Source organism: Cydia pomonella, chromosome 19, assembly GCF_033807575.1.
Source record: "Cydia pomonella isolate Wapato2018A chromosome 19, ilCydPomo1, whole genome shotgun sequence".
In the NCBI taxonomy this organism is placed as follows: Eukaryota; Metazoa; Arthropoda; class Insecta; order Lepidoptera; family Tortricidae; genus Cydia; species Cydia pomonella.
This window is the reverse complement of record NC_084721.1, coordinates 16,684,650-16,698,790: the sequence shown is the minus strand read 5'-3', so window position 1 is coordinate 16,698,790 and position 14,141 is coordinate 16,684,650. Positions and strand designations below refer to the sequence as shown.

General features: G+C 37.8%; 2 protein-coding genes across 2 annotated transcripts in view; both read left to right on the top strand.

The window, feature by feature from the left end:
- Positions 1-14,141, top strand: part of LOC133528326 (steroid hormone receptor ERR1) — a 61,939-nt gene that overhangs the window by 17,913 nt on the left and 29,885 nt on the right. The window lies entirely within an intron of this gene.
- Positions 1,307-2,970, top strand: LOC133528358 (uncharacterized). Its single transcript, XM_061865721.1, has 2 exons — positions 1,307-1,594; positions 1,676-2,970. The coding sequence occupies exon 2, from the start codon at positions 1,761-1,763 to the stop codon at positions 2,847-2,849; it is 1,089 nt and encodes a 362-aa protein (XP_061721705.1). The 5' UTR covers positions 1,307-1,594; positions 1,676-1,760; the 3' UTR covers positions 2,850-2,970.

Here is a 14,141-nt window from a genome sequence, read left to right as displayed (position 1 = left end):
TAATACCAAATTTATTATAAACGCCCAATCACTACACACACGATAAATTGTGGACAGATTGTGACGTCACTCCGCCTGTGGCCTTGAGACGGTGCACATACATATGATACATGTGTATTGGAATGTTACTGAACTACCGCCATCGCACTGTTAAGGGGCATGGCACACTGCGTCCGATTCGGACGTGCGAGCGGGATGTCGCTATAATACGCGCATAGCGTTGTCTCGCTCGAACTTCGGAGCACTGCCATGCATGCCTAACGCAAGCTTCTAGTTTATATATTGAACTTTTACACGTTGTAATCAAATGCGAATATTATTTAAAAAAATCACACGGAAATAGGACTATATTTGCACAGGCGGCATTAGGCGTGGACGACATGGGCCACCGCCTACGGTGTAAGTATACTTATTCCTTGGGCCACCAGACGGCCTCGCTAAATGGACCTTGCCCACATAAAATTTTGAGCTTGCGCCGCCACTGTATACACCGTGTTTTTTATTTTATTTGCAAGGAGAGACTCCAACCAAAACCTTCAAATGTTAAAGTTGTGTCGACAGAAAAAAATCACGAAAACGTCAAAATTTCACTTATTTTCTGACAAATACTTTAGGTCATTTTGGAAAAAGAGCTGATTTTCTTCAAACTGCTGGATCGTTTTTATCAAACATAGCTGAACCACCGCAATCTCGCTTTCCCGTAAAAAACCGCTTCGAAATCAATCCATCCGTTTGAGAGCTACGATGTCACAGACAGACATTAGCGTCAAACGTATAACACATAACACCCCTCTTTTTCGGGGGTAAAAATGGGTTCGGTAAAATGACATGAAAATTACTTACAAAAGTTACAAACAACTTATATATTTCGCGATTTCGGGGTCGGTCCGATAGTAAAAGTTGCTCAGTATGACCTATATATTCACCCCATAAATTATTGCAGGTGACTAAACATCCTGTATGTACAGTACTAGACCAGCACTTACATATTACACTATATGAAACCTAAAATTAAGCCTTATTTCGAACTTACTTATAATACACTTACCTACTTGACCCATTTCTGCTCAAGCCCAGTACCCGTGCCATGAGTAACTGACACTGTCAAAACTGACATATACGCCATCAAGAACGTAATTTACTTCCTATACATCTCGCTCGCACTTATATGCGAGTACGAGCGAGATGCATAGAAAGTAAGTTACGTTCTCGATAGCGTTTATGTCAGTGCCGAACTGGTGGTACCCACAAAGGTCTTTGCAGGTACGATCACGTCTGAAAATATCGATACGAAAAAAGTGCCAAAATATATATATATATAAAGAAATAAGATTTCTTTGAATGGACTATCTATTATTGTACAGTCTATGACTCTGTCGGTAAAGCAGAAGTTCACTTAACAAGATCCACAGATGGCGCTGTCACCTCCATTGCCGGACTGTGTCGGTAAAACAGGACTTGTTCATTAAAGATGGCGGAAAGTGTTGTGGTTATGTTATGAAGCCAGAGATAAATCTAAATTATTACTTTGTATCGTGACGTGGGAATCGGCATGCCAATTAATAGACTTTAAATGTCGTTTCTTTGTTTACAGGTATGGTATTAGTGTAGTTAAGGCTAAATAAGTCAAGCTTCAAATGTTAACTTTTAGGTTAATAAAAATCTTTGTTTACAGAGCAACACAATACGTTTATTTTGGTTGATTCCTAATAAGTCCTGAGAATTGTCTTATAAAACGACATTTCTAGTAAAAAAAGAAGATGGAAAAATTAAGATTTACGTTCGCAATATTAGCGACGGGCCCGGAAGGAAAAACAAATACAATGTGCATAACCTCAATCGAGGTACCTGATGGTCGTGTTTTTGAAGTTCCGGACGATCTGAAACCTGCCAGTAAACACACGGGTATAACTACTACGGAAGTATTTACGAAAGTCAAAAATTCTCTGAAAAAAAGACATCAAACACGAAAATTATGGATCCCATTAACTGAAGGGTTGAGAAAAATCTACTTGGACGAAGGTGAAAATGTACAGTTCGGTGACCAATATCTAGACGAAATTATAAGTGAAACAACACAATCAACTAATAATAGTAATAACACAGAACCTGTAAGTAAAAATTTGGGGAAAATAGCTGAACGGTTTTTACTGGAGAAATTTTCAGGGAAAACGACAAACGTTGAGCAGTGGATCAAGGAATTTGAGAGTGAATGTAAAAGATTTGAAATGGTACAGGATACAAAAAAAATTGAAATGTTAAAACATTTAATGGATAAACAATGCTTAGATTGGTACAACAGCATGGTAATAAAATTTACCATAGATTCAGACTGGATGATTTGGAAAAATAATCTATGTGAGTCATATGGAAATAAAGGCTGGTCTCAGATTAAATATGCATTTACATTTAAATACCAAGCGGGCTCATTAATAGAATATGCCACAAAGAAGGAAAGGCTACTACTAGAAGTAAATAAACAGACTGACTCGCAGACAATGATTCATCTCATCGTAATGGGTCTACCAGATTTCATAATGGACAAGATCGATAAGGGAAAAATAACATCCACCACAAGTCTTTACAATGAACTTGGGAAATATGAGCATATAATAAATAAAAAGACTTACAATAAAACAAAAAGAAACACCTTTGACGCTAAAGGTGCAGCCGATAAGATCAAACCCTGCAAAATCTGTGAGAAATTAAACAAAGGTACCCGTTTCCACCCTGAGGAAAAATGCTGGTTTAAGCAGACAGGGGATCGTGACAACAAGAAAAATTACAAGAATGTGAACAATGTTGTGCTAGATGTTGAATTGAGTGATGATGACCAAAAAAACGAGTAATTACACCATTGATTAAAGTCAAACTAATATTAAACGAAAAATTGGAAGTATTGGGTATATATGATCCAGGCTCTAATGTATCCCTAGTTAATTCCAAATTATTAAAGCTAAAGAAATCAGAAAAAAATTATGATAAAAATGCAAAGTTAGTAACAATTAATGGTGTAAAAAGAACAAAAGGTTTGACAAATTTAAAAATAAAAATTATGGAAATAGAAAAACACATGGATGTGTACATAGTGGATGGAAAAGAATTTAAGTATGATTTCCTAATAGGACTGGACATAATAAAAGAATTTAAGTTGGCTCAGGATGAACATTTGGAAATCAGTCAAAAAACAGAAAAACGGTCAATGGAAAAGGAAAAACATGAAAAAGCTACTTCTAAAGTGCTCAATACTGAAATAAAGGTACATACTGTGAATTTCAATGAACACATGAAGGAAAATTTTAACACAAATATGAGTCATTTAAGTGAACAGCAAAAATCTGAAATAAATAGACTAATTGAAAAGTATAAATCAAGCTTTGCCAAAGATAAATATGATATTGGAACAGTGAGAGACTATGAAGCGCGAATAGACCTGCTTGTGGATAAATATTGTAGCAAACGTCCTTACAAATGTTGTATACAAGATAAAAAAGAAATAGAAGAACAAATAGGAAAATTACTTCAGAAGAATCTCATAGAGGAATCATACAGTCCTTTTGCTGCACCAGTGACCTTAGCTTTTAAAAAAGAGGATAAAAGAAGATCCAGATTGTGCATTGACTTTAGAGATCTAAATAAAATAGTTGTTCCGCAAGCACAGCCATTTCCATTAATTGAGGACTTAGTAATAAAGACAAGGAACTGCAAATATTTCTCAACATTGGATATTAATTCGGCATTCTGGTCTATACCACTGCGGATTGAAGACAGAAAGAAGACTGGCTTTGTCACACAAGAAGGCCATTTTCAATGGACCTGCTTACCGTATGGATTGAAGACCTCGCCTGCGATATTTCAAAGAATATTGAGCAACATACTAAGAAAGCATAGATTAACTGACTTTACCGTTAACTATATAGATGATATCTTGGTATTTTCTAATTCTTATACTGAACATATCAACCATTTGACGCAGTTATTAGAGGCAATAAAAAAAGAAGGTTTCAGGCTAAAGTTCACTAAGTGTACATTTGCATCAAGTTCAGTAAAATATCTTGGTCATGTAATACAGAATAACACAGTTCGACCAGTGACAGATAACTTAGTTTCAATAAGAGAATTCCCAATACCGAAAACTCAGAAAAACATTCGACAGTTTTTAGGAAAAATTAATTTTTATCGGGAATACATACCGAACAGCTCTATAATTTTAGAACCACTGCATAACCTACTAAGGAAAAATCAAAAATTTGTTTGGTCGGCTGACTGCCAAAATTCATTTGAAGAAATAAAAAAGAAAATGTGTTCACAACCAATCCTGGAAATTTTTGATAAAGATTTACCAATAAAAATATACACAGATGCATCACTAGAGGGAATCGGTGCGGTCTTGAAACAAACACAGCCAAACGGAGAAGAAAAGCCGGTAGCTTACTTTTCAAAAAAATTGAATGATGTTCAAAGAAGAAAAAAAGCGATATATTTGGAATGCTTGGCCATTAAAGAAGCCATAAAATATTGGCAATATTGGCTAATTGACAAGTCATTCATAGTATATTCTGACCATAAGCCGTTAGAAAATTTGAATATCAAATCTAGACCCGATGAAGACTTGGGAGAATTAACTTATTATTTATCACAATACGATTTCAGAATAAAATATGCACCGGGTAAGGATAATTTAGAGGCAGACTGCTTAAGCAGGAATCCAGTAATAGAAGCCAATGAAGATTTAGTCGAACAATTAAAAATAGTAAATTTAATACAATTACAGGATATACTCACAGATCAAGAAAAAAATAAGGACATTCATTACTATAAAAAAAAATTAATACATAGAGACAATATATATTATAAAAAAAACAGAAAACGAGAAAAAATCGTATTGTCAGAAGAATTCAGTATAAAACTAATTCAAAAAGTACATGAAAATATGTGTCACATCGGTATAAAACAAATGCAAATGAAAATCGGAAAACAATATACGGCAAGAAATATGACTAAAAATATCATTAATATATGTAAAAACTGCGAGGTATGTATAAAGAATAAAACAAGAGGACATGTTAAATATGGTTTAATGTCGCATTTAGGTCCCGCCACTAAGCCATTAGAAATCGTCTCTATAGACACAATTGGCGGATTTGGTGGATCGCGATCGACAAAAAGATACCTTCACCTTTTAGTGGACCATTTCACGCGATATGCGTATATAATAACCTCGAAGACGCAGAGTGCAAAGGACTTCATAAGACTAATCAATAAGGTAACAAAGGATTATGAAATTAATATGGTTCTGTCTGACCAATATCCAGGAATAAACTCCAAGGAATTCAAAGATTTTTTAAATGAAAAATCGATACAGCTGGTTTTCACTGCAGTAAATGCACCATTCTCGAACGGTTTGAATGAAAGACTTAATCAAAATCTTGTGAACAAAATAAGATGTAAAATAAATGAAAAAGTCAATATGACTGCGTGGACAACAATTGCTCATGACTGTGTGAATAAATATAACAACACTGAACACTCAGTCACTGGTTTCACACCAAGATATCTCTTGGATGGCTCAGATGATCCATTACTGCCAAACGAATTAAAACCAGATAAAGCAATAGATGACTGGATTAAAAATAAAAAAACTGCATTCGAAAATTCAATCAAGTCTCACAACTATAACAAAATGATATATGATAAAACTAGAAAATATCATGAATTCAATACAGGTGATATGGTATATGTAGAAAACGGACACAAATTAAATAGAAGAAAACTGGATGAGTTGAAGATTGGACCTTTTGAAATTAAGGAAAAAATATCAAATTCTATATATAGAATTAATACAGGCCACAAGAAGTTGGAGTCAAATCTTTTTCATATCACGAAACTCATTCCAGTTTCTGCATAAGTGAAGAGTCAGGATACGAATCATAGCGTGTTTGAAAATTTTCAGTGATAGAAAATTTTCTTCCCGTGGAGGGGAGATATAAAGAAATAAGATTTCTTTGAATGGACTATCTATTATTGTACAGTCTATGACTCTGTCGGTAAAGCAGAAGTTCACTTAACAAGATCCACAGATGGCGCTGTCACCTCCATTGCCGGACTGTGTCGGTAAAACAGGACTTGTTCATTAAAGATGGCGGAAAGTGTTGTGGTTATGTTATGAAGCCAGAGATAAATCTAAATTATTACTTTGTATCGTGACGTGGGAATCGGCATGCCAATTAATAGACTTTAAATGTCGTTTCTTTGTTTACAGGTATGGTATTAGTGTAGTTAGGCTAAATAAGTCAAGCTTCAAATGTTAACTTTTAGGTTAATAAAAATCTTTGTTTACAGAGCAACACAATACGTTTATTTTGGTTGATTCCTAATAAGTCCTGAGAATTGTCTTATATATATATTACACACGACTTTATTGCCTATATTAAGGTAGTGTATACATATTTTGGCACATTTTTCGTATCGATATTTTCAGACGTGACTGTACGAACAATTACGAAATAGCGATTAAGATATCGACACAAACAAGCGCTGTTATCTATTTTAGCAGTCCCCTTATCAAAACAATATAAAATTTTGCGGGCCACGTGACCAACAACGTGTTGAGGCAGGTCGACATAACTAGTTTATTTATGGATCGCCCACACTTGTTTCGTAAATCTTATTGGAAAGGCATAAGGGGGCGCCCATTAGCATGAGGAGACCAAGGGGGGAGGGGTAAAATCGAATCTCACTAACTATCACTTGGGGGAGAGAGAGGTCTAAATCACGTATTTTTTTCTGACAAAAAAATTGTGTGAAATTGTGAGACATTAAGACGAAAGGGGACGGTCGCTTCTCCATACAAACGAAGACCCCATTTTCCTCTCTGGATATTGACATTATGGAAAATATTTTTACATAATTTGACGTATATTTATTAACTATAGTTACGTTTGACTTTTTTAGATTATTGTAAAAAAGTGGCTGTGACATAATCGGACAGACAGACGGACATGACGAATCTATAAGGGTTCCGTTTTTTGCCATTTGGCTACGGAACCCTAAAAATTAGGAGCGAAAAACAAATTTCATACAAATTCTTAAATGCTCCTAAGTCCTAACTCTTATAATAATAAGAAAAATTGAAAAAAATCAAACGTAGGGGCATAGCTGTGATTGATATACAACAAATTGTGTCAAAATCAAAATAGGAAAATGAAGACTACATTTGTATGAAAAGGCGATCGCGCGGGTCCTCCACTATCATCTTAATTTGAAGTAAAACATGGTTCTGGGCTACAATACTCCGAAATCTGACACCAAATTGCTCAGTATGACCTATATATTCACCCCGTAAATTATTGCAGGTGACTAAACACCCTGTATATGCAAGTTTACAGTACTAGACCAAATATTCTATGTTAAATTATGTTTCTTTTTAATCCAACGCATTAAGGAAGAAGTACTAGTGCTCGACACTGTACTAGTCACCGACATGGGCACTTTATTTCATGGAAATATAGGTCAAATTTGAACAACGAAGATTTTTCTGTATTTGAACTTAATCCTTGTCACTTTGACATAAAGTGCCCATGTCGATTACTAGTGCAGCAGCGTCGAGCACTAGTACTTCTACCTTAGTATGTACTCAAAATACAAAATGTGAAAGATCTCACGTGACAGTAGGGACGAGAGGAGAGGTGGAGCTAAATCTCACGATACTACCAGGAGGGAGGGGGGTCAAAATCCCCAAAAACACGTCACGTAATTAATGGACGCCCCCGTAAGGTTCACCGGTGGTCAGTGCTGTTACGACATCTGCGTTAGTCATGCTAGTTTAATAGAGATATTAGTCATGCGGTAGACGGATGTGGTTTTTCTCACTGTTTATACAATTTTGGAAGTATGTTATGGAGAGTTGCAGACTACGAGAGATACCTACAAAACATGATAAGGTTAAATTGAAGATTGTCTTCGAGGTTTTTTTGATCAGGACATCCTCAAACCCGTTAACATTCCACAATGCCTGAAAACTCGCCTCTTTAACCAATGTGTCCTGCCCACCATAACCTATGGTGCCGAGACATGGACGCTCACTAAGGAGACTGTGCATAAAATTCAGGTGGCACAGAGAGCCATGGAGCGCGCTATGCTCGGCATCAAACTTCAAGACCGAGTGAGGAATATCGAGATCCGACGTCGCACCAAGGTGCAAGACGTCGGACACGTCATTACCAAATTAAAATGGAGCTGGGCGGGACATGTTGCCAGGCAGAGTGATGGCAGGTGGGCCAAAATGCTAACGGAATGGTGGCCGCTTTCAGACGAAAGGAGTGCCTGGCGTCCGTTGGCTCGTTGGGTGGACGACATTCGGAAGACTGCGGGTCACTTCTGGATGAGACTGGCTCGGGACCGGGATAAGTGGCGTACTAGAAGAGAGGCCTATGCTCAGCAGTGGGCGATAAAAGGCTGATATGATATGATGATGATGATGATGAGTATACTAACAGTAGGAATCATCGTAGTATCGATGTGGATGGGCAGATCATACACTATGTTGACGAGTACATCTACTTGGGCCAGCTAGTCTCTTTCAGTAATAGGCAAGACAAGGAAATAGAGCGCCGTGTTCAAAATGCCTGGAAGAGCTACTGGTCCATGAAAGAGCTAATGAAGGGTAACCTTCCATTGTAACTGAAGCGCAAACTCGTTGACATGTGTATTCTGCCTTTCCTAACCTACGGAGCCCATGCTTGGTCACTCAAAGAGATTCAGAAGTCCAAACTGAAGGTTTGCCAACGCGCTATGGATTGCAGCATTCTAGGTGTCAAACTAACGGAGCGCATAAGAAACACCACGCTGCGCTCAAAAACCCGCATTGCTGGCGTAGGCGGGAAAACCGCTAGGCTCAAATGGGACTGGGCCGGTCACGTCTACCGCATGCATCCGGAGAGGTGGGCTAGCATAGCCACCAAGTGGATGCCGGTAGAGGGCCGTGGACGGGGCAGGCCCAGGCGGAGATGGCGGGATGACCTGGACAGCTTACTGAACAACTGGCCGGAGGAAACACCAAATCGGGAATCGTGGATATCAAGGGGCTCTCAAACAGGCTTTAAAAAAAAATTTGGAGACTGCAAATATTTCAGTGACGGAGTTTATTTATTTATTTAAACTATACAGCACAAAAAAAAGTTAATCTACAAAAAGCGTACTTAATGCCATGAGGTATTCTCTAACTCAACCTTAGGTTAATGTAGGAATAATTCGCAAATAAAAATAAGTTATAATGGGCCCACTGAATACCAGTTCGCCGGACGATATCGGCCTTTTGCGAATAACTGACACGCCGATATCGTCCGACGAACTGGTAATCAGTGGGCCCCGTTTATTTAGAACGACAAACGAGAAGTTGGAAATATATCTCTTGTACAGTCGCCATCAGATATATCGGAGCGGCTAAGGTGCTCGAAAATATCTGAACACTTCTCTAACGCCTTGACAATAGAAATGTTTCATTTAACATTACATTTATTAAAGTGACATAATGCGTAAAAAGTTGTCAAAAGGCCAAAGCTTAAACACGACCCAATACTAAAAGCATAGCGGGCCGTATGCTTAAAAAAAAGTGTCTTAGATAAGCGAAACGGCGGGCCAAAGGCCGCTCAAGTTTAATTTACAAATTCCCTGTTTTTTTCCTTGAAAGTGAAAACAACAATGCACGCATAAGTCAAAAGCTAGAATTTAAATAATATATGACGTAAAGGCTTGTTTATCTCCCTTGATCATGAAAGTGAAACCGAATGACGACACAATGACTGCCGGTATCATGTTCAGTATCAACAACACCGCTAGCTATACCGTCCTACCTCAATACCCGGCAACAGAACGATTAGTGTTTTGGCACAAGTGCGAAAACGCTAGGGTTGAACCAATAGAATACAATACAAATACTCTTTACAGTACATATGGTGCTACTTCACCGCACTAGTGCGAAAATTAGCATATTACGTTACTATGTCGAACATTTAAAGGGCCATATGTACTGTAAAACGTTGTACGATACATGTGCGAATAGGTAATTCGCAACTCGTGTCGATTTAAAACACTAAGGGAGTGTTTTAATTTATCACCACTTGTTTCGACTTTCCTATTTTTCGCACTTGTATCGTAATGTACTATGATTGCATACCTCAATGCAGAAACAATACAAATAATACAGCAGATTAAGAAGAGGTAAACAACAGGCGGTCTTATCGCTAAAAAGCGATCTCTTCCAGACAACCACAGACAGAACAGACAGAAATAATGTACGTACGTTGCGGTTTTTTTCCTAGTGGTTTAAGGAATTTGCCGAGGGCGATTAGGATTTTAGAGGATAAAATTATACGCTTTGATATTATGATGGTAATAGCTTTGCATTAGAATAAATATGTTAATTTAACGGTTGGAATGTTGTGTTAAAAAATATTCTCGTTGCTCACCCTCGTATTGTTTGCAATGCATTTGGAGACAATACGCTAATAGCATTTAGCAACAAACACCAAAATCCCTTCTCAGATAAGCAAACAAAACGAAACTGACGACACACTATAATCAATAACAAAGCAATCTAATGGTTTTCAAGACAAGAATGTCTGAACTGATCAATACCTACATATTAGCCTGACAAATACAATTTTTTTTTATATATGAATGATATCATTTAAATGTCATTTTGATGTCAGTGTATTTTCAAATTGGCCTGATAATTTTGATGTCACGACGTTCAGTCGCTATTAGATATATCGGAGCGGCCAATGTGCTCACAAATATCGGAACACGTGTCTACAATCAAGGCGTTCATTTCATTAAAAAAATACAGACCATGGTTATATATAGCGTTAGAGTGCGTGTTCAGATTCAGAAAGGCGACTGTTAATAGTTTGAATTGGAATAAATAAATAAATATTTGGGGACAATCTTACAAAATTCGACCTAGCCCCAAACTAAGCAAAGCTATTTACATTTACTATACATAGAAAACACCCATGACACAGGAACAAATATCTGTGCTCATCATACAAATATATGCCCTGGGATTCGAACCCGAGACCATCGGCTCACCCACTAGGCCAAACCGGTCGTCAAAATCTATTATGTCAAAAACACTAAAACACCTGTATCTAAATTCACACACACACTAAAAAGCACACAGCGACAGCCCTGCGCTATTCGTTTATCTATGAAGGTGAGCGCGCGGGCGGGCGGTCGCTGAACCGCGTGACCTACCGCAACCTTGCCGAGGCCCATTTTCGGGCCCGGATACGATATTGATTTTGATGTTCGACTGCCTCAATCTAATGAGGACCTAGACATCAGGGATTTGGCTACAATCTGGGTACTAAGAAATCAAAAATTAGTATTTTTACTTTATACCATACCCCTCGCATCAAATGATGGTCTCTGTGACAGCTCCTTTATATCTCTTTTGGGTGGCCTTATTTAAATAAAAAATTGAAGAAATACGTTTTTACCGTATTCTTATTACCTAAATGTTACATTTTTAAATAAATTAATGTGAAAAACTATAGCTGAACTGTGGAATGAACTGTCGCCTGCGGTATTTCCGGACCGATACAATACGACATTCAAACCTTCAAGAAAAGAGCGTACTCCCATCTTAAATTCCGGCAACGCATTTACATCCCCTCGGGTGTTGCAGGTGTCCATGGGCGGCGGTAATCGCTTACCATCAGGTGATCCGACTGCTCATTTGCCTCCTGTATCATAAAAAAAGACTTCCGAAAAATGCCTACAAACATTTTATGTGACGGCTGCTCCATATAAAGGTCTAAATAGACGGGATGATGAACTCTTCTGATTTGATCAGAAAAGTCATTGGCGTCAATCTCTTTTAGCGTCCACAGTACACACGTACACAATTTAATGACCAATTTTAGATTTGTGGTGAATTCAAGGGCAGAATTCTTTTTCCAAAATGCGCATATTATCGTCGAAAATTGGTGTTCTTGCGTCCGCACTTCCATTTGATCTATCGTAATCTTACAATCGAATAACGTGCAATCGGCGAGCCAATTTCATTCTTGCGTTGTCACTATCTGATTTGGTCAGATAATTTAATTAGTTTGGCGAAAAATTGTTCTCGTCTGGACTGGCCTTAAAAATTTACTGTCGTAGGGAGCATTATCCGACGCGCAAGCATTGACATATACTCGTATCTAAGGACGGGCCTTACCGGCAATAAGAATGGGGCCAATACAGCGGTGTCACGCACACGAATTCGAGCCAATCGTGCAGTCTAACGCCACAACGCGACTGGTCGCAACTACTTGCGTTTGACTGCACGATTGGCTCGAATTCGCAAGTCGACACCACTAAACTAGCACCATTCTTAGTGCCCGTAAAGCCGGTCCTGAGATATATATGTCAATGCGCGCAAGATATTAGACCACCTTGCCGAGACCCATTTTCGGGCTCAGATACGATATTGATTTTGACGCTTGACTGCCTCAATCTAATAATGACCTAGGCATTAATGATTTAGCCTAAGTATTAAGAAGGCATGACACTTCGAAAACCAGTATTTAGACAACCTAACCTAAATGCCTTGCGGATACGATATTGATCTTGACGTTTGATTCTCTTAATTTAATGAAGATTGAGATTTAGCCTAAGCATCAGACTAATTTAGCCACTATTGTTTTTAATATTATAAATATTTGATTTTGACTCCACGAAGGCGTATTTACTGTAAGTGTTTAGAACTAGTATTTTTGAGGACCATTTTCAGGCCCGGATACAGTATTGATTTTAAATTTTGACCTAGTCTTATAGATCTGTGTGGCTACCACCAGTTCGGCACTGACATAAACGCTATCGAGAAGGTAACTTACTTTCTATACATCCAGAGATGTATAGAAAGTAAGTTACGTTCTCGACATATTCTCGCATATATGCGAGATGTATAGAAAGTAAGTTACGTTCTCGACATATTCTCGCATATACACGTTCTCGCATATATGCGAGATGTATATAGAAATTAAGTTACGTTCTCGACATATTCTCGCATACACATGCGAGATGTATAGAAAGTAAGTTACGTTCTCGACATATTCTCGCATATACACGTTCTCGCATATATGCGAGATGTATAGAAAGTAGTTACGTTCTCGATAGCGTTTATGTCAGTTTTGACATTGTCAGTGACTCGTGGTACGGGTACAGTAATATAATAAGGATTAGGTTTTGAAATTTAAGGACTAAGAGCAAAGCCAGATTGAATTATCTCTTCAGACTCCTGACCTATTTTGTTGGCTTAGTTACCTTACCTAAGGGCTTGTGCACAAATCACGCGAGGTTTTTTCGGCTACTTTTTTGACCTACCTCCCCCTTGGTGATATTTGGTGAGGTTCTTGGCTAACCCCCCCTCCCCCACATAACCTCACGTGTATTTTTATTTTATATTTTCATTCAATCTAATTTTAAGATAAATAGTATTGTATAGAGTAAATCTTGTTTTTAATCGCTATTTTGAACTCGAAACCGAGAAAAAGTATGTGGTAGATATTTTTTCTTAGTTTCGTTCACTATGAAAAAATACACGTGAGGTTTCCTTATACCCCCCCTCCCCCAACGTGATCTGTTGTGATTTTTTTGTGAGCCCCTCCCCCCCTATCGAACCTCGCGTGATTTGTGCACAAGCCCTAAAGAATTATGAAGTAAGCCGAGTAAGTTTTAGAACATTAAAACTTTCATGCAGCTTTGCATTAGTTATAAGCTAATCTTGATTACTCTTTAATTTTTCAAGTAAATTCGGTCATTGGGAACAAAGTAACTTTTTACTTAGTAGGTCAGGTACAGTCGCCATCAGATATATCGGAGCGGCCAAGGTGCTCAAAAATATCTGAACACGCTCTCTAACGCCTTGACAATAGAGGCGTGTTCAGATATTTGTGAGCACCTTGGTCGCTCCAATATATCTGTAGTTAGATAGGTAATAATTCAATTAAAATATATTTGGTCTTCACAGATTTTATAATGTAACAAATAGATACTTAAGATTATAGATCGTGTCATTCACGAAGACGCGTGCCTCGACTCGCATTGTCATGTTATTAAAGGTTAGATTTGACAAATCTGCGCGTCATCGTGGA